General features: G+C 32.5%; 3 protein-coding genes across 13 annotated transcripts; all 3 read left to right on the plus strand.

Annotated features, from left to right (window-relative positions):
- The first annotated feature begins 293 nt into the window (after positions 1–293).
- Positions 294–3,796, plus strand: LOC140834027 (E3 ubiquitin-protein ligase RHF2A-like). 10 transcript variants are annotated; one of them, XM_073198657.1, is made up of 8 exons: positions 294–451; positions 1,539–1,674; positions 1,764–1,810; positions 2,274–2,336; positions 2,417–2,525; positions 2,636–3,000; positions 3,095–3,235; positions 3,451–3,796. In XM_073198657.1, exons 2-8 carry the CDS (start codon positions 1,618–1,620, stop codon positions 3,677–3,679), a joined length of 1,011 nt encoding a protein of 336 aa, XP_073054758.1. In that variant the 5' UTR covers positions 294–451; positions 1,539–1,617; the 3' UTR covers positions 3,680–3,796. The 10 variants fall into 10 exon arrangements, with proteins under 10 accessions (XP_073054758.1, XP_073054714.1, XP_073054733.1 ...); XM_073198613.1 differs by having other exon boundaries at positions 1,539–1,670; XM_073198648.1 differs by having other exon boundaries at positions 299–584.
- A 1,161-nt stretch (positions 3,797–4,957) lies between these two features.
- Positions 4,958–6,673, plus strand: LOC140808911 (uncharacterized). The gene has a single exon (XM_073166259.1). It carries the CDS (start codon positions 5,381–5,383, stop codon positions 6,671–6,673), a length of 1,293 nt encoding a protein of 430 aa, XP_073022360.1. The 5' UTR covers positions 4,958–5,380.
- Positions 6,674–13,895: 7,222 nt separating this feature from the next.
- LOC140834071 (putative axial regulator YABBY 2) lies at positions 13,896–18,424 on the plus strand. Of its 2 annotated transcripts, none has more exons than XM_073198702.1 (6): positions 13,896–14,360; positions 16,171–16,290; positions 16,458–16,578; positions 17,526–17,574; positions 17,690–17,765; positions 18,339–18,424. In XM_073198702.1, the coding sequence occupies exons 1-6, from the start codon at positions 14,277–14,279 to the stop codon at positions 18,405–18,407; spliced, it is 519 nt and encodes a 172-aa protein (XP_073054803.1). In that variant the 5' UTR covers positions 13,896–14,276; the 3' UTR covers positions 18,408–18,424. The 2 variants fall into 2 exon arrangements, with proteins under 2 accessions (XP_073054803.1, XP_073054795.1); XM_073198694.1 differs by having other exon boundaries at positions 13,905–14,360; positions 16,452–16,578.
- The last annotated feature ends 3,710 nt before the right edge of the window (positions 18,425–22,134 follow it).

Genomic DNA, 22,134 nt, shown 5'->3' on the forward strand with positions numbered 1-22,134 from the left:
GAGTTTTCAATTTTTTATTTTTTATAAAAGTATGCAAAAGATTATGACATATATATAATATATGCCATTGCTTTGAATTAAAAAAACACAAACCAATATCTATCTTATCAACTCCCACTCTACTTTTTTTCCCATCTTATAAATAAAGCCATGGTGCAAGATATCAATATTATCTATTGCCATTAATTTTATTAATACATGATTTATAATATATTGTCTTAAGGAATAATGTAGTTTTTAAAAAATATGAAAGCCATCAAGATCTAAAGTCAAGAAATTTATCAAGTTTGTGTAGTTTATTTCCTCCCTAAAAAAGAGAAAAAGAAGAAAAAGGAGCCCAAAAAGGACGAGAAAAAAGGGCAAAGGAGAGATATAATTCTCCATAAACCTACAAAAAAGGGAAGTCCATTGTACTATTTCCGGCTCTTAACCCAAATTCTTGCATCAAAATGTAATCTTGTCTCCTGCCCTTTTCTCCTATCTTTTGACTCTACCTGTAATCGAATCCGTTCTTTAATTACTTTGATCTGTTGCTGGATTTATCATCTTTCTTGATTGTATTTGGATGGAAGAGTCTTTTTGAGGTAATTTTTTATTATTTTTTTCGATCATGAATTTTAATGGACTGTAGAATAAATTTTATGTTTTTTTTCCTGTTTTTGTAGGTGATTAATATACTCTCTTATGTGTTCTGTGTACGCAATCCAATCGTTTCTGGGTATTTTTTTTTTCAAATGGAAGAGAATTGAATTATGGGGTCTTATTTGTGTTTTGGGATGCTTAAACTTTGCACGTGGACTCTTGGAACGGGAATTTGTGGAATTTTATTCGATTTTGATGGGGAAAAGTTTTAGTCACTTAGAAGGTCAATTCCTTGCTAGGGGGGCTGCAGTTTTCTTGTAATAGTTTTTGTTTCTTGCCTCGTGTTGAATATGAATTATCATTGATTTTGCTGTTTTCAAGGTATAGTTCTCTGTGTATATGCTGGATCACTTCGTTTGGTTTTCGAACTTTTATACTGTTTTATGGTTGTGATTTTTTGATATAGCAAGCCCATGAGGTGTTAGAGTATGACCTTTGTAAGTTTTATATCTGGGGCTTCAGCTTAGTTACGGTCATATTGGACCTCACCTTTTCTTTTTTCTGTGCTCTTAGCTCTGACTTATTCAAATGAGGCTTCATAAGATTTTATAGTTTTTTTTTTGTTTGCAATAGAGCCATGTCTTGAATTTATTAACAGATTCTAATTAAAACTTTTATGAAAGGAAGAAGGAAAATGAAGTAAATAGTTTAATTTAAGGTGATTGAATGATAAGTAAAGTTGTATTATTGAATTTTATTCTCTCTGTAAAAAAAATTTACTCTACATCACGCATTATTTCTATCTTTAGAAACTATATCAATTTGGTAAAGTTTTAATTTTGTTGAATTATCAGCTCAGTATATCGTGCAAGGATAATATTGTGCATGTTGCTACCCAATTTATAGTAGTGCTTGAATTATGTATATTGTATTAAAGATTTCCTTATCTCTGGTAGATGGAAGAGGGAAATAACTCGGAGAATCATTTGACATCAGCTGCAGCTTTTGTGGAGGGTGGGGTTCAAGAAGCATCTGATGATTCATGCAGCATATGCCTTGAAGTTTTTTGTGATATCGATCCTTCAACAGTATTTATAAGGCTTATAACTCCAGGCATTGTCGATTGGTATTGGCCTGTTGTCAAATTCTGAAATAATTATTTTTATATTTTTTTTTGGCAGGTGACAAGTTGCAAACATGAGTTTCATCTTCATTGCATTCTTGAATGGTACAAAAATCAACTTGCGATTCACACAACTTTTCCCTGACATTGTATTGTGATTTTTCATGCCTGCGAAAACTATATGCAATATTCCATTTTCTACCAAATAGTCCCATATTGACATTACATTCATGTATGGTCCTGCTACATGCAATCAATTGAATTCGGTGACAAAATACCATTATTGAAGGGCATTGATATTATCACCTTCTATTACAGAGGGATCCACCTGGAAAAATTAGAAGAGGATGATAGTCTAGCTATGTTGTGCCTTCCGCCACACACACACAGGACTTTGTGTGTTGTATTGACTCTTTCTTTACTAAAATAAACATCCACATAAAGAATCGTTTAATGTTTGTTGCATGGTCCAGTACCATTTGAATTATTCCGGGACATCTCTTATCAAGCTGTACCAAATGATGGATGTTGGACATTGTCGATCATTTGTATATAAATATATCTATAGGTGCCAGAGAAGCTCCGAGTGCCCAATGTGCTTGCAACCTATCAGCTTTAAGGATCCCACCAGGTACATGGATTTCCCTTTGCGATTCTGTATCTTTCCAGAAAGTTTATTTTGTGAGGTGGACTTGTACGCTTATTTGTTAGCCAGGAATTGCTTGATGCTGTGGAGCATGAGAGGAAATTGCGAACAAACCGACCTAGAAATACCTCTATATTTCATCACCCAACCCTGGAAGACTTTGAGTTGCAACATGTTTGTTCACTTCTCAATCTACTCATATTTTTACTATTCTAATTAGTGCCTTCAGTTCAAATATATATTTGGTCGTGTTAACATAAAATTTTCTTGAACATCTGGTGCAGTTGGCAATTAGTGGGAGTGATTCTGAACTTGAAGAGCGGATTATTCAACACTTAGCCACTTCTGCTGCTATGGGCAGGGCTCGTCAGCTTGCTAGGATTGAAGGCCGGAGGAGCAGGTCATATGCTCAAGGTCATCCACATTTCTTGGTGTTTTCCACTCATCTTAATGGACCTTCTGCCACGTCGGTTGCTTCTTCTGCCAATGAGAGAGATGGTTCCAGTACTCCCCATATAGTAAGGATAGCTGCCTCAAATTCTTCGTTACTTACTATTGGAGAAAATTCTACTTCACTTGTTCCACTTCCATCATCTGACCAAGGATCAATTGTTGGTGCAAATCAACATGGAATATCCTCTACCAATAGGTATATTGTTCTTTTCCTTCATTGAAATGAGTCGTTAAACCTTTAAAGTGATCATACTCTTGGTTGTTCACAATAAGGTTATTTTGTCCTACAGGAGATCTCCTACCCAGACTTTCCCGAGTAGCCCAGAGAGAGTTGGATCGTTAGATTTCCAGTCATTCTCGGAGTCTCTGAAATCTCGTGTTAGTGCATGGTCAATGAAGTATGCGAAGAATCAAACATTGTTCTTGATATTGTATCCCCCTTAAATTCTAAATTTAAAATCATATTCCCTTTTGTACTCCAGCTTAGCTGAAAGTATAAAAATATTAAAATACAAGCAACAAGAAAGCAGTGGACTGAACTTTATGGATGGATCCTATCTATGTCCGTCGTCCAACTTTAATAGGAGCTTTTCTTGGAATGGCTTTATGAATTTTTATAACAAGCCTTCTTTCTTTCCGTTTCCAGGTACAAAGAATCTTTAACTAGGAGCACACGAGGATGGAAGGAAAAATTGTTCACTCGCAGCAGTTCAGCCTCTTGTCCCAGCGCTGAAGTTCTTAGGGAGGTTGACGACGGTATTGTTCATGCATGTCGACTCATGGATCATCTTGAAATACGAGACGAAGATAGAACCAACGTAGCTAGTATATCAAGTGGCATAGTGGATAGCTTGAGTGCAAATTCTACTGAATAGCAGATTATATAGATGAGTGCTAACCTTTCTGTGAATGATAACAGCACTCAAGCTCCTTGTGCAGCTAGTTCTGCTTCAAGCTAAATTATGATTCCAACAATGCTCAAATTCACAGTACTCCTTTTGCCAGTAAGCTTCATAGATAGCTTCATAGGTTTAGTAACCATGCATGATAATGGCCTTGCAAACGTGGCTTCATCGATAGGTATTTTCCTGGTCAGTGTTTGATCTTGTGGTAATTTTTGGGCTCATCAGGTGAACTATGCTGTCTACTATGTCATCACTATCGCTATTATACTAGAAGTCAGTGCGGTTTGGAACAATAAAAAGAACTGGTATCCGTGCAGTAAAAAATGAGAGAGAATGAAAATTCACAGTAAAATGATCAAAAATGAAAAAAGAACGAGTAAGTTACAAGAATAAAAATGCAAATTCATCATTAATATGACCAAAAATACAAATTATAGGACAAAAATATAGTTTTCTCAATATTGTATCTAATTGGGTATATTAAATTATTTATGTGTGTACGTGTTTTATTTAGTTAAAAAATAAGCCTAAATTGGGAAAAATTAAATAAAATGAAAGGTTAAGTCTGGACAACGGAAAGACGAGGATTGAATTGGGAAAGCATGATAAAACAAAGGACTAAATAGAGAATTAACCCTTGAAATTCCATCCATTTTAACACTCAAATTAAAGGAAATATCAAATCCGGAAAATAAACAAAAAATGGAGGACTGATTAGCCATTAGGGACAATTCAAAAGTGGAGGTTTGCATCTGGAATATGAATAAGATGAGGGACTGATAGGGAATTAAGGACCTAAAAAAACAATTGTCAAACAGAAATTATCGAAATATTAAAAATTAATTTATAGATATTATATTTTGTGTTTGGGCCAAGATTTGGTTGAGTCGGAGTTCGAGATTGGTTATGTTAGGGTTATTAGAGTTAATGTTGAAGTTGTCAAAGATGTTTCAGTTAATAACTCCTATTATTTAGGACATGTAGGTAGAGTCTAACCATTTCATTAGCCAATTACCACGTTGTTAGATCAAGTAAAATGTGGGCTGTTTGTTTCCTATTTTTGTGTCATTGTAAGGCTTATATAAGCCAACTGATTTGTTCTAATAAAGAGTGATTCTTCTGTGAATTGATTTGTACTTGGAGTTTCCAACATCTGGTATCAGAGCCCTGTCACAGGGCCTAATTATAAAGAAACCACAGTTTCTTGAGAAGAGAAAGAGTGAGAATCCAAGCAACATGGCAGCTGAAAATAACTTCGTTCAACCTGCAACTCCTAAGTTTGATGGCCATTACGATCATTGGTCCATGCTTATGGAAAATTTTCTTCGCTCAAAGGAATATTGGAGTTTGGTGGAGACTGGAATTCCTGTTGCAGCAGAAGGAGTGGAGCTTACTGAAGCACAACAAAAATCAATGACAGACCAGAAGCTGAAAGACTTGAAGGTCAAGAATTATCTGTTCCAAGCCATTGATCGAATCATTATGGAGACGATCCTCAATAGAGACACTGCCAAGCACATTTAGGACTCTATGAAGCAGAAGTATCAGGGTTCTACAAGAGTCAAAAGATCACAGCTCCAAGCTCTTCGGAAGGAGTTTGAGGTTCTACAGATGAAATAGGGTGAAAGTGTTGATGCGTACTTCGCTTGAACACTCATCATAGCAAACAAGATGAAGATTCATGGTGAAAACATGGAGCAAGTGGTGATCATTGAAAAGATCCTAAGATCAATGACATCAAGGTTCGACTATGTTGTATGCTCAATTGAAGAGTCTAATAACTTAGACATCTTAACTATTGATGAGTTGCAGAGTAGCTTTCTGGTACATGAACAGAGGATGAACGGGCATGGAGGAGATGAGCAGGCATTAAAGGTTACATATGATAATAGAGTTGGTGGCAGAGGAGGCGATCGAGCTCGTGGAGCTTCTCGAGGAAGAGGCAAAGGAAGAGGTAGACAAGCATTCAACAAGGCTATAGTTGAGTGTTATAAGTGTCATCAATTAGGGCACTTTCAATATGAGTGTCCCAAATGGGAGAAGGAAGCAAATTATGCTGAGCTTGAGGAGAAAGAAGAAATGTTGTTGATGTCATATGTGGATCTTAGTAAATCAAGGAAAGAAGATATCTGGTTTCTTGACTCAGGGTGTAGCAATCATATGTGTGCAAATAAGCAGTGGTTCTCATATCTTGATGAGGAATTTCGACAATCTGTAACACTCGGGAATAATTCCAAGATGGCTGTGTTGGGGAAGGGTAACATAAGAATGCAAATTGCTGGAGTTATTCAAGTAATCACTGATGTATTCTATATACCAGAGTTGAAAATTAGCTTATTAAATATTGGACGATTACAAGAAAGAGGTATAGCTATTTTGACACAACATGGAGTATGTAAAATCTATCATCCCAAGAACGGACTTATTATGCAAACAACAATGTCTGCAAACATGATGTTCATATTGCTTGCAAGAATTCTATCGACAGCTACCATTTGTTTCCAAACAATTCTCGAAGACAACACTCATCTTCGGCATTGCAGACATGGGCATCTAAGTTTCAAGGGTCTGAGAACATTACAAAATAAGCAAATGGTGAGAGGGTTACCACAGTTGAAGGCACCATCCAAAATATGCACTGATTGCATGGTGGGAAAGCAACACAGGGATGCAATGCCAACTGAGTTGCATTTGCAAGCTGCAAAAAAGGTATCAAGATACTTGAAAGGTACTATGGACTTGGGAGTCCTTTATCGAAAGGAAGGCAGTAGAGAATTGATGGCATATACAGATTGTGATTATGCAGGAGATGTAGATGATTGGAAAAGCACCTCTGGTTATATGTTTCTACTCAGTGAAGGAGCTGTATCCTGGTCCTCAAGAAAACAACCAGTAGTTACGTTGTCCACTACTGAAGCGGAGTTTGTGCAGCTGCATCTTGTGCTTGTCAAGGGGTGTGGATGAGAGAGTATTGGAGAAACTTGGTCATTCTCAAGGCAAGTGTACTACTGTGTTATTTGATAACAGTTCTACCATTAAGCTATCCAAGAATCCAGTCATGTATAGACGCAGCAAACACATTGATGTAAGGTTTCATTTCTTGCGTGACTTGACTAGAGATGGAGTTATTGAGCTGAAGCACTGTGTCACACAAGAACAAATTGCAGAAATCATGAAAAAACCACTTAAGCTGGATATGTTTGATAAGGCCAAATCTTGCAAATATTTTAGGGATCTAATTTTATAATATTTGCCCTTATCTAATATTTTTATCTCTAATTATGAGCTTAATTGAATTAATAATTTTAGATTTGAATAAAAGTGAAAAAGTGTTTAAATTGAGATATAAAATAAATTTTTACTAGATTTCAAAGGAAACAAAATATCAAAAGAAGGGAAATAAAATATCTTTATTCCTTGATGATATTAAAATCTTGAAAAATCTATGTAAATTTTGATAAATATCTTATTTATATTTTCTTTACTTGACATGGGCTTAGAAGGAAAGAAAGAAGGAGGCCCATTGAGTAAGAATAAAAAGGAGAAGAGTCAGAGACGTGAAAGGCGGCGCAAAACAAAAGAAAAAAAACCAGCGCGGAAGGGAGAGAAGAGAGGAGAGAAGAGAGAAGCATATAGAGGGAAGAGACAGAAGAAGGCATCACAGAAGGAGAGGGAAGGAAAAGAACAGAACGTACAGGAAGAAAGAAGCGCAGAAGACCGCGGAAGAAAGGAACAGAAGCTACTGTGAAGTAGCACCAGCGCGGAAGAAGGAAAAGAAGGGAGGAAGACAGAGACAAAAGCTGGAGGAATTCCTCACACACGTCTAAATCATAGAGAATTCCTCTTATTTATTTCTTTATTTTGTTTGCTTCTATGAACTTAAATATGACTTTTCACTTCTATTTCGAATTCATGGAATAATTTTCTTTAGACTAAGACCACAACAGGGCCAAACAATATTTTATTTGATATTTGTTTTATTTTCAGTTTTATTTTTCTAGATTTTAATTATTGATTGATGTTAGTTTAATATTTCTTGTTAATAGCCTGATCAACTATTTACATGTATGTTGATTAATCACGAATCGGAAGATGATTGATTAAATATAGCAACAAAGACGTCATCTACACATGGTTTAACTGACTAGAAATAGTATTCGGTTTCAGTGTGCGGTTTTAGGTGAAAACTGAAATTCCACAAAGATTTAATGCATTTAAATCCAATTAAATTCAATTAGAAATAATTGAACTGTTAGACTTAAATAGGTTTATTAACTCGAGGAATCGTTTAATAAATAAATTTGGGGATTTCACCGTGATTGTCAAGAATTAAATAATTAATTGGATTTTAACACGTGTCAACATAGTAGAGTTTGGTACCGTTGTGTGTCTTAGTTATATATTTGAATTTGAGTCCCTCCTTTGATATCTGAATCCGTCGTTTTTAATTGCAATTATTTTATTTAAAGTTTAGATTAATAATCCACATATCATCTTTTTATTTATTTTGTCTAGCTTAAGTTAAGTGATATAAATTCTAGTAATTAAATATTAGTCTCTGTGGGATCGATACTTGGACTCATCATCCATTTATTATAACTTGACATAGTCCGCTTGCTAGATTTATTCCCAACCGAAATCGTCGGTCAATGTTCTTAAAGTTGCGTGAGTTAATGGGTATATGTGTGGTACCACGAATAAACTGAAAGCATTATTGCAATCAGTTTAGGGAAGGAATTGTTAGGGTCATTAGAGTTATTGTTGAAGTTGTCAAAGTTGTTTCATTTAATAACTCCTATTATTTAGGACATGTAGGTAGAGTCTGACCATTTCATTAGCCAATTACCACGTTGTTAGATCAAGTAAAATGTAGGCTGTTTGTTTCCTATTTTTGTGTCATTGTAAGACTTATATAAGCCAACTGGTTTGTTCTAATAAAGAGTGATTCTTCTGTGAATTGATTTGTACTTGGAGTTTCCAACAGGTTTTGTTGGGAACGAAATCATTTATACTAGTGCATCCACGCACGCGTTGCGTGATTTTATAATATTTTTTTAATTAATTTGATTTATATTTAAATGAGGATCAAAATATAATTATAAGAAATAGTGAGGGACTACACTGTAATTTTGATATATAAATTAAAAAATAAGTAGAAAAATAAAAGAATAAAAAAATAACATCAATAAGAATTGAGCCTATAACTTAATTCTCAAAAAACAATGATTCCATCTATTAAACTATATATAATTTACATTAAAGTTTTAATATTTTATTAATATATATGATTATTAAAACAGACCACGAGACCAAAATTAGCTACTCTAAGTGTCTCAAACTTAACAGAATAGTATAGATTTATTGTCCTAAAACTTGTTATACTTTTCTCAAACAAACGTTGTTGATATGAATTTTAAAAAATTAAATGCACGAAACATTATATATAAACAAAATACAATAAATCACAAATATTTATTTTTCTTTGTAAAAAATCTCAGCACGATAAACGATTAAAATAATTTATTGTTTATTTTTTTAAAAAAATATGAATCAAATGTTTTGTCTGTGATTTATTATATTTTGTTTATATATAATATTTGATACATTTTATTTTTTAATTTGGCACAAACGGAAGTTGTTTGAGCAAAATGTAACATGATTTAAAATATCAAATATAGCAGAGAATTTTGTCTCGTTTTTTGAAACCTCCAAAAAGATTATTTATCAAAATTCATTTGATTGATAGACAAGATATCAAAGTAACCTTTCTTTTTGGTCCATAAACTATAATGATAATTTATCAATTTGGTATATGAATAGTTAGAAATTGTTAATCGGGGTGCTATAAACTATAAAATAGACTAAAAAAAACTTCACCTGGCTTTGTTTTATTTTAAAAAAATACGTTTTTTTATGTGTTGTTACTTGAGATAATTTGTTGTTCACATAAAATACCCAAAAAAAAAAACACTTTATGGTGCAAAATTATAGAATGAGAAATGTCTCTTGAATATTTTAAATTTATCTATCGGGAGATATTATTTATTATATTTACTACATTGTCTAGGTTTTCAAATTAAGGAATTTTAACGTCGAGATAATATTTTTTAAAATTGTTAAGGATAATTAGAATATAGAGATAGAAGAATGAATACGGATACTTTATTCATGACTGAAGACTTCCATTTATAGAATATATTGACAGAGTTTGAATAATAAATAAAATGATATCTTAATTCAAAATCTTATTACAATAATAATCTACAACTTATCTATAATACTTCTCTTTAAATGATTAATGATTCAACAAATTATTTCCGAGATATGCAAATAATCGAATGATGTCTTGTTAAAACCTTGTCAGTAAAACTTATTAGATAAAAAAACATTAACGAAAAAAAAAATTAAATACAACAATAGATACTCTAATTATTTCAATCATCTAAGATCTGTTAATTAATGCATCACTATCTTGTGTACCGGTTTCTTGAATGTTGAAGTTGGTAATGTCTTGTTGAATAAATCAGCTATATTATCACTAGAAAATTTGATGGACATCAACATCACCATTTTCATTAAGCTCATGTGTATCGAAGAATATTGGTGAAATATGCTTCGTTTTATCTCATCTGTTATAACTTCTTTTTAACTGTACAATGCAAGCAAGATTTTAATGGACAAGCTTGTTAGGACCAATGGAATCCAGATATCTCCACACTGGTATGAAAAGACCTCATACTAATGGAGATATCATTTCATCTTTATTAACCCATGATCTTTCTCTAGATCTTTCAATGTGGGACTTTGGTCACATCCCAACAATCCTCCCCTCAAACGAAGTTCCACTATTATTCTCATGGTCCGAGCCTCCCCTCAAGCCTTATTCGTCCTCCAATCGAGGTTACTTCACTTACTGCGTTGGAGTGCATGCCTTATATGAATACTTGGGAGCATAAACCATCTCGAGAGTTTAATCAAGAATTTTTACCGGGAGCCTTCACCTCCTTCGTTTAGGTATCGAGGATTCTACCCACACGGCTCGATCTAGACCATGGCTCTGATACCACTTGTTAGGACTAATGGAATCCGGATATCTCCACACTGATATGATATTGTTCACTTTGGGTTTTAACCCACATGGTTTTGCTTTTGGAACCACCCAAAAGGCCTCATACCAATGGAGATATCATTCCATTTTTATTAACCTATGATCTTTCTCTAGATCTTCCAACATGGGACTTTGGTTGCATCCCAACAAAGCTTTCCAGAGCTTCAACTATAGCTTGTACATCAACTTCATCATCACTACCATCCGTTCTTCCATCACCATTGGTATAATCTTCCTCATTACCCGCCTCATTTTCATCCCCGATTTCAGACTCTAATGTGCAATCTTCAACTGATTATGTGTAGTCCTCATCCAATTCATTTTCAGATGAATTATATTCAGTAGAATCCTAAATAATCACCCACAAAAGAGTATTATCATAATCTAGATCATTTCTCTAAATAATCACCCACAAAAGAGTATTATCATAATCTAGATCATTTCTCCAACTAATAAAAAAAAAAGAAACATGAAAATAGAATAACAGAAAGTCAGTATCACCGAGCATGGAATCAATGGGAATATACATTATCATGGAAAGATAATGTATTTAACAAAAATTAGGACAGGTAAATCCTCATTTTACTACTAAATTTTGAAGACGTAGCATTTATATCGAGTAAAATAAAAACTTGTAAACTCTTGCACACGGGAGAGGCAGGCCTCATCGAATTGGCACATGCATTGTGGATCCATCATGTAAATCAAACACAAAAAAATCTTCAATGCAAACTTCTGCAAGTATAGCTTAAAAGCAGATAGTATGAAGAATTCAAAGCTGTATCAGCCAAAAACTCTATGTTTTGATTGCAATATATATCAGAGAAAATTATTGTACCCAACGAAAATACATTTGTTAGTTGTCCCACATCGGTGATATTTAATACCTGAGAGTTGTATATATGAGCTTGGACAATCCTCTCTCTTGAGCTAGTTTTTGGGGTTGAGTTAGGTCCAAGTTCCAATCTTAACATGGTATCAGAGCTCACGTTACACCGTTATGTGTTGGACCACCCGTTCTGCCCATAATTGGGTAATTTGTAAACTCTACGCTCCAGATGTTTATTCATAGGTGTGAGAGGGGTGTGTTTGCTCATAGTTGGGACACTCGTTCTGCCCATAATTGGGTCATTTATAAACTTCAAACTCCAGATGTTCATTCCTGGGCGTGATGAGGGTGTGTTAGTTGTCCCACATCGGTGATATTTAATACCTGAGAGTTGTATATATGGGCTTGGACAATCCTCCCTTCCTGGAGCTAGCTTTTGGGGTTGAGTTAGGTACAAGTTCCAATCTTAACACATTAATTGTACTTGAGAAACAAATGAGCGAAGGACAGAAAAGTAAAGACGTATAATTTTTCAAAATAGTTTTAACCACACTGTTAACAAGATTAACAAAACAAATAGCATAAAAAGATTCGGCTATGGTTCTAATCCTCCTCCTGGCGCGCTTCGAGTCATCGTTTCCTGGCTCAGATTCAGCAACAATTTCGGCTTGAGGAGCAATGTCACTTTTCAGAAGAGCCGCAAAGCGAAAATCGCGATCGAAGCCCACTGATTGAAGAAGAAGATAGCTCGATGATGTCCATTAACTATTAAGGTTAAAAAAACAAGAAGGAAATTAAAGTTTAAACTGAAACAACATTTTACTTCGACATTTAAAGTTTTAATTTGTTTTTATCTTATTACTTCAGTAAATAAAAATTACAAAGTTAAATATCACTTGAAAATTAAAATGAAGTTCCTGTTTTTTAGCTTATGAAGTCTAAAATGATATTTTACTTCGTCAATTTTATATCCGAAGTTATTGACTATGTATAACTTCGGAATTCAAAATCGCCAAAGTATCCATTAGCCAAGTATATTAACAAAATTGTACTACTGTTAGCATGTTATCTTTGTGTTTTCGTTAGTTTTTTGTCGACGTGAGGTTAACTTGTGGAGCATTATATCAACATTCTCAATGAAGAATGAATAAAATTATCAAAAATCGGAAGATACATAACTAAGACTTAAATTTGATAACATAAAAGACTAAAATCACAAAAACAGAAACATACATGACCAAGATGTAGTTTTGCCTTAAATCAATTAACTTATTGATAATTATCAAATCTTTTGGATTTTTCCGATTTAAGAAGGCATTAATTTATGATAATGTAAACTTGGATTAGAACATCTTAATCATACATATTCGATTATAAATTTATATTTTCTTATTCTCCTATATGTTATTATATCTATGGGTATTTATCCATCAATTTCTATTTTTTTCCCTCAAATTTTTCTTCAAGCTTAATTTCGGTTCGTTAATTATAATATGCATTTTCAAAAAACTAAGATACAAAATATCTTGCAATTGATTAATTAGTTAATTATATAAAACTCCAAATATGATTAATTAAACTAATATTATTAATTTATTAATATAAAACAAACATTCCAAAGAGTTAATTTATGTCGTCCCCCTAGTCCGCTGCACAAATTGCAGAGTGGCCACAAAAAAACAAACGATTCCTACCCACTCAATCTCTCAATCTCCATACTACCTATGCCCCGCCACCCCAAATCGACCATTCACACTCTTTCTTCATCTGTTTTTTTTTTTTTTTGGGTATTTAATTAGGTTACACTTCCTTCGGAAAATCCTTTTTTTTGTTTAAAAAGTACTAAAATTGTAGCATAACTAGCTAGTTGGCTCATAACGACTTATTCTAGCTAGGTACTAACCATGATAGTACAAACATTAGATAAATATAACATCAAAATTTTCAACTTCAAGTTTATATCGAATTTGAGGTCGAATAATTCGATATCGCTAATCCAACTTTAAAGAAAAATTCCTCCAAGTTAAAAACAAGTTGAGTGATTACTTCACAACAGATCGATCGATTAATCTTTGTGTTATTTTATGTATTATTAATCCAAACATATATATATATGTAACCAAAAAAAGAAAATAATATTAAAATTGGTGGACATATATATATATATATATGTATATATGTATACAGTGATTAATGTGAGAGACTATGTTTCGTCATGTCAATTCCGGAATACCGACCAGTCATGATCTCATAAAATAAGGACCAAATTTCCCAGTCATTTCTTTCTTTCTAAATTAACTATACTATGCAAATTTACGTGTACTCTTGTTAAAATTATATCTATATATTGATCTCTTCTTCATTAATTTAGCTTCTTTCTCTCATTTCTTTACTTTTTGCTCCACTCCCTAGTTAATTTTCAGCTTGTCTTGCTTAAGCCAGAAGCGGATGAACTCAAAATATTCCGCAGTTCTTGATCTGCTTTAGCTTTGTTTAATTTAATTTCTTGTCCAGTTCAGCTGTATGATTCTATAGGAAAGTTCTTAGATCTTCTTTTCCTTACTTTTGCGAATTGCGTATATATATATATATACTTGAATTATAACTGCAGTACTGATCACCGGCGATTCATGGAACCGGCTAAAATGTCAGCGGAAAATTCCTCCGACCGTGTTTGTTACGTTCACTGCAACTTCTGCAACACCATTCTAGTGGTAAATACTAAGAATTTTTCAATCTTTCAACCCTTGGCGAGCTTAGGAGCGTGTCATAATATTTCTTGAATTGATTAATTTATCTTATAGATATGATATGTGACGATTTTTCTTGTTTGAATTTCTACAGGATTAATTTCACATGGCATTTTATGATGATTTCTTCTTCTTCTTTTTTACTGATGAATGTTTCTGTCATAAAGCTGGCTGCTGAAATACGAATATAGATATGATATATGAACGAAAAGCGATCCAAAATTTTCATTTGGACAGTGGACTTATATGTTACAAGATTCTTGAACAAGGATTTACATATCAGTCGTACGTACTTTGAAATTCTGCGTGATTTTTATGATGGAATTTGATTTCTCGTTTTATTTTTTCTTCGAGTGGTCTTCTACTCTTCTGATCAGATGCTTCCGTGTTTCACTCAGAACCCTAATGAGAGATCTACAAAAACAGCAAGAATCTTCGTACCTTTTCAACAAACAAAAACCCTATTTTCCATTTTGATACATGGAGCTTATGGTTAATAAGCTGTATTTTGCTGTTTAATTTTTTTTTTTTGGGTTCTTAATTTTTCTAACTTCGGCATCCTCAGAGTTCCCCGCATCTTTCTTTCCAAGATTAATTAGTGATCCAGATTTATAAGTTCCATGGCAATGAAAATATAACTTCGAGGGTAGTTTTTATTAATCTAATCAGATTAATCAATGATTTCTGTTATGTAAATTACTATCAGTTGTCTTTTCTCCTGTAAGTTTTCTTTCCTTCTTCGTACTGGTGCAGTTGCAGCGCCATTAATGAGTCGTAACTTTGATGCCGACAGACACGCCAACGTGTGCTACTGTGTCGAAAATGGGTGCTTCTGTTCTCGCCAATTCACTTCACTTTTTTCCTGATTTTTTTCAACTGTTCTTGCTCATTTCATGATGTGGGATCTGAGATTCTCCGTTGCTCGGTTCTTTCTTTAGCCAAGAACTTGCTGCAGAGACCTGCCAAAACTAAATCATTAACAGCAAAATTTTCTTTTTTTAAAAAAAAGCCGTGACCCCTTTTCTTTTCTATATCGGCAGCTTAATTAAAGGAAGATTATGATTCCATATGATCTCTCTCGTTCCAGTCACGTCGTTTTCCTCTCTCTCACACATGACCTCACTCAGTGAAGGTGTCAGAGCACCAGAAATTAAAGTCAGAAGCACTGATTGGAAAAAAAGAAAGAAAGAAGCGCAAGCCCCTTTGGGTGTCTCAACTAATCAATCACCCATGTGAAAGCCTTTGTGGTGTCTTTCAATTAATTACCTCCATTAATTATCCAAGAATTGGCCTCAGTCTTTCGTACATTCTGAAAGCTACACATGTATTTCCCGATTTAACTCCTTAGTAATTCCCATCCGTCTGCAAGATCAAGCGCAACCAATTTTCACCCATTTCAGTACCTTTTTTCATCAGAATAATTAATTTCGTAGCAAGGATAAATCTTGAATTTTTTTCCCTTTTGTTTGCTGAGCGTAGCATGCATGCCGTTTCTTGCAGCAACTCCACTCAAAAACCGTTTCTTGTCATGCTTCTCGTATAGTATTTCATGTGCAATTGAGGTCATGATGTATCAGCAAGATATGAAGATTTTACACGTTCTTTGATCTTCTTCTGCGAAAGTACTTCTGATCAAACCAAGAGGCGAAGGGTTTATTTACTGTTTAGGCTTTGCTTTTGTTTCTTCAAAGAAAAGTTTCCATTTTGGAAATAATCTAAACAAGAACATCAAATATATGAAAATGTACTTATATATATACGTGGTGATGGGCAGGTTAATGTTCCATGCAGCAGCTTGTTCAACATTGTAACAGTGAGATGCGGACACTGCTCAAATATGCTGTCTGTTAATGTAGGAGCATTGCTTCAGTCTTTTCACCTTCAAGATTTCCAGGTTTGCTTCCCCTGGAATCACGGATCACAATTAATATATGGCCAAATTATAATGCACAAGTTTCCATGTTGATCTCATGTGTTGTATATATATATAATATAATACAAACATGCCTGATTTTCACTGCTACAATTAATTTAATTTGTTTATTCATGATGAAGATACAGAAACAACATTCCAGCCATATTCCTGGTGGTGTTAAGGACAATATCGGATCATCTTCCAGGAGCAACATGTTTGCTACATTCCAGGCTGAACATGTACAACCTAAGACACCTCCAATCCGACGTAAGCTCGTTCACTTTTCTGTCTATTTATCCTTTTCACGTTGTTAAATCTGAATAGGGGAATTTATGTAAAATCTTCAGTTTTTTTTCTGAAAATTTTATTTGATGTGATGAAATTTGATATATATTATGCTGTTTTAAAGTGCATTAGTTCTTAGTTTTTTAATCTAATGCTTTTATTAATTACAAAATATCAACATATTTGCATCAAGTTGCAGGAGTATATTACCCTTTTGTTTTCATCATTTCAGGAGAGAAAGATGTGTTCTTTGAATATGCATTAAACAATGAAATTTATGTCTTGGTTTTTCGGAGCAAATATAATTTACTATAGTTGCTAAATCGTAAAAAATTTATAGCATTGATTGAACATCTAAAGGGAAAACAACAATTTTGGTCATGTATGTTTGTTTATTTACGATTTTGATTATATATATTATCAAATTTTAGTTTAATATATTATCTTTGTTTTTTTTTTTTTTTTTACAATTTTAGTCATTTCTAATGCACTCATATTAGCACTAATGATCTATTATGAGTTATGACACATACAATGTCATGATATTAGCAATAATACGAAGAAAACTACTGAAATTGTCAAAACTTAAAATAATAGATGACTAAAACTAAAATTTATCAATCAATATAAATTAAATACGGAAAAAAGGACTTTTGATTTTTCGATTTTATTTTGTAAATGTACCATTTTGAACAAGTGTCTTGGGAAGTGGGGAATGTTGAGAATTATCATTATATTTGGTATTCATAACTCATAAGAAAATTGTATGGTAATTTAGTTTTTTCAAAATTTGTTCTAAAAAAAATAAAAATAAAAAAAGTACGTACACTTTAGTTCCTTGAAAAATAAAAAGAGGAAATGATCAATCAAACAGCTATTGTTTCACTTTTCCTGTTGTCAGATTTCTAACTAAAAATGAATTTGTACAGCTCCAGAGAAAAGACAACGCGTCCCGTCTGCATACAACAGGTTCATAAAGTGAGTGATATTCCTCAACACTCTCACATATACTTATTCATTTCAAAATCAAATGTTTCGACGATAACAGAAATCACATTATTTTACATTAATCCTTAATTAATAACAATTTCAGGGAGGAGATTCAGAGGATTAAAGCTAGCAATCCTGAAATTAGCCACAGAGAAGCTTTTAGTACAGCTGCAAAAAATGTAAGTAATCTTTATTCAAATATATATACCCCTCCATCATCCATTCGTCGCGTATATTTAGAAAGATTACGGGCTTAATAAATTTATTCGAAAAATAAATTTCATGTAGAAAATTTTTCATCTTATCTTTGTTCAAAGAATGATTTAATACTAAAAAAGAATAAATATGAAAAAAAAATTGCACTATATATTGGAGATATATGAAAAAAGAAAGACGAAAATGTCACGCCCCGAGCCCGCGTGACTGCACAATGAGATTCTATAGCAGCGACTTCGTATTCGTCATCGCTTTACGAAAATGATTAATTAACTCAAGTTGCTATAGAAGTTCATTGTAAACCATTATAAACTCTTTTTAAATTTTTCATTTTTAATATGTGAGACAAAAGTATCATATATATATATATATATATATATATATATATATATATATATATATATATATATATATATATATATATATATATATATAAAGGTGAGAGGGGAGGTGATTTATTTTCACTTGAAGTTACTTTGTGAATGAAGTATGAACGATTAATGTGTGAAGTACAATTTTGTGAATGCATGAAGCAGTGGGCACATTTCCCTCACATTCATTTTGGACTCAAGCTGGATGCCAACAACAAACAACCAACCAATTGAGCTGGAGAAGATCACAGTACTAGCTCCTCAATAATCTTTTGGATTTTGCTACTTAATTTTACATATGCAAATTAAATAAATTAAAGGTCCATTTGTACTTTTCCAGTTCCAAAATATTTATTATTTAATGTAAAAAGGTTTGTTGTTTTTCATAAATAAATCCAAATCAAGATATATTATGTGCTTCAAATGGAATGGATTCGACCGATCTGTAACTCAAATTGATTATATAAATATATAAATAGTTTCGAAACTGTGTATTATTATTATTATTATTATTATTATTCTCATTCTCTTCGAAATCTTTGAGTTTGTCTTTCTTTGGTCGCACATATATTAATATTTATTACTAAGTAAATAATAACATGAGAGTGAATTAAACATATTTATATATGTGAATGTATGTATGTGTATAGTGTGGTGTCGGGATGATAGGAACAATTCATTTGCTCATACATCACACTCAGCTATATGTGAAATTCAGACCCAAGATCACGAGTTTGTTGATGCATTATTTAATATAATAAATGGAGACCACTTCTAACTTTGTCAAATGTGGTTAGATAAAAATAAAATTAATATTACTGTAAAAAATTTTAGAATAAATTAATTTGGACATGCAATATGAAAGGAAAAATAATCTTGAATTTCAAGATATAATTTATTCTTGAAAATAATATATTCCTTAAACTTTGTTTCTTATTGATATGATTTTGGAATATTTAAATATGATTTTACCTTTCTAGATATGGTGAAAATTAATAAGATATTTATGCTCAGATTTTTGTGATATGGTGTTTTTGTTTAAAAAGAGTTTGTTCCTAATTAAACTCATATTTTCCTTCTGTAATATGTTTCCTTATGGAGATAAACTCTATGAGAGATGCAGTCTATAAGTAAGAGAGACAAGGACAGTGTTTGGAAGCTCTTGGATTGATCATTCACGCACTTTGCACGTCATGGATTTCAGAGAAAAACATTCTACAAGGACGTTGTTGTTTTGAAGAGTGATATTTCACGTGTTGCCATGATTGTTGGAGACATCTACAGATAACATTCGTGATGAAGTTGGCTAAACATCATTTTTGTTGCTCCGGTTTTTGGCATCACATTTTTGCTTTCTTGAATAAGTTTTATTCTGGTTATTTGTTTTTATAAATTATTTATTTTCTCAACGTGTTGAGAAAATTGATTTTAGTAATAATCACTATTAGTATTGTTTTCGTGTAAACTCATTGGTTTTTATAGTGATTAATTTGTGCATTGTGGTACCGCACAAGTATTTATACTTGTTCAAATTTAATCTTGATCATCCTATTTATTTAAAGCTAATTTGTGTTACAAACTTTATTATTCCATTGCATGTTGTCTGAAATGTTGTAACATTCAATGCAACACTTAATTCTGATAAAACACAAACTTACAATCTTATACTACTACTGTTATATACACTCACATCTATCAAGCAATTAACCCTAACACAATATAAATGTTTCGATGCACACAATGAGTCCGTGAATTTGATTGCAAATCATTATAAGAGAGAGCTTAAATTTTTACCATTAACAAAAGAAGACATCAATTTTTTTAAAAAAAGATCGACATGGTTAACACTTGTGGAGTTTGATGTTACGGTGTTACATCACATAGTTTGAAGCTTTCATAAAATTATATAAGTTTAAAGTTTTATCAATACATAGTTCACTAGTAACTTATTTAACATTAAAATCCGATTCAATTAATTTATAACAAAATAATCTTCCTCCCTCAAACCTAAAAAAAATATTTAAAAGGATAAATTGGTGAAAAAAGTCAATCAAAACAATAAGTTCATGTCCAATCTCCATGTCCCGACTGATACAAGAATTTTTTTCCACTCCCCAACTCATCACATATTTACTCATTTTCTCCTTTATTATATTTCACTTGATATTTAACTCGAATTTGTTTTCCTTAACACGACAAATTTCTTCCCCTTCTCTCAAATCCTAAATTCATGCCAAAGAAATCTACCACCTGCAGAGGAACAAACAGATGAAATCTTGAATCTTGTTGTTCCATCCCCGATTTCAGAGAAACTAAACCAATTTTTTGTTTCCTAATCGTTCATAATCCTCGGGTAATAAAAGAGGGGAGTAGGTCTCTTGTGAGACGGTCTTACAAATCTTTATCTGTGAGACGGGTCAACCATAACGATATTCACGATAAAAAGTAATACTCTTAGAATGGATGACCCAAATAAGACCTGTCTCACAAAATATGACTCGTGAGACCGTCTAACTCAAGTTTTTGCCAAAAGAGGGCTACAAGTGAAAAAATATTTTGTTGTGGTTTTGATTGTTTTCTGCGATTTTTGCTCGATTGTCTTATTTTGTGTCGATTGTTTTGTTGATTTATTGTGGTTTAATCAATTTTTGTGTATATTTTTTTCCTTTTAATTGTGTTCAATGTATGTAGTGTTAATTCATGACATCATTGGATGGAAGTTGAAAAGAGTTTGTGTTTACACGTGCGAGAGGACACAAAAAGATATATTAACCAAGTTACGAACTAGTTCACTAGACATCGATGTAACAGTCAAGACCAATCTTTTTCATATCCACTAGGTTATGTTGGGATTTGAAATATTTTTTTTTTCTAATTTAGATACCTTTGTTTGGTTTACATTGATATGAGAAGATAAAATTTGTGATGAGACAAAAAAAAATCAAGATATTCAGTATCTCAGATAAAATATCAATTGTCAAAAAATCTCTGAATTTTTTTGACAATGTATTCGTGACTTTTGGAATAAAATTTCATAGATTTTGAGCAAATCTCCTATTTTACATGAACCCCGGACCATCTCCCGATAGACGAATTCCATCCAACGATGGCATGACTTAACAACAGAAAAATAGACAAAATCAATCATTTGAATAGCAAAAATACCTTGAAAATAATGTAAGAAGTTATAAGCTCGAATATCATATTCATATCAAAAAAAATTTATCATATGATGTGTTATTAAATATTATTTTCCATTGCAATTTTTCAGCCACTAAAATAACACATGTTTTTGTTTGATTTGTTGGAGAAATTGAATCTGGATCATCAAAATTTCATTTCTGGGAAGCTATATTGAGTAGGAGTGGGAAAAAATATCGAATTTTCGGTATATCGAGATTACCGTACTGAAAAAATATCGAATTTATCGAATTTTCGGTATACCAAAGATTTTGGTATGCTACGGTAACAATACCGAATTTTTCAGTAACGCTATGCAATTTGAAAATTTCGGTATATACTAGAATACCGAAATAATATGTAAAAATTTTAAAATATATAATATTTTTTTAAAAAAAAATTAATATCTAAAAATATAAGGTCTTTTACCGTAACGAAATTTTCGATGTGCAGTATAATTTCGGTATAATCGGTATGCTAGTTATATGTACCGAAATTTCGATATATCGATTTTTGGTATACCGAAAATTTTGGTACGGTGTCGGTATGAATTTACTCATATCATAATTTTCGGTACGATACGGTATATCACCCCTAGCTATGAGTATAAAGATGAGCTCCATATGATTTCATTTTTTAATGGCTCTGGTCTAATCGAGTTGTTTATTAAATTTGGAAGAAAATGCAGGGAAATTGCTCCACAAATTGTGACCTTGCAATATCTAGCCCTCCATCTGAATCTTAGATCTGATATGTACATTTGAGATGGATGAATCCAATA

The sequence above is a fragment of the Primulina eburnea genome, chromosome 1 (assembly GCF_022965805.1).
Source record: "Primulina eburnea isolate SZY01 chromosome 1, ASM2296580v1, whole genome shotgun sequence".
NCBI classification, from domain to species: domain Eukaryota; kingdom Viridiplantae; phylum Streptophyta; class Magnoliopsida; order Lamiales; family Gesneriaceae; genus Primulina; species Primulina eburnea.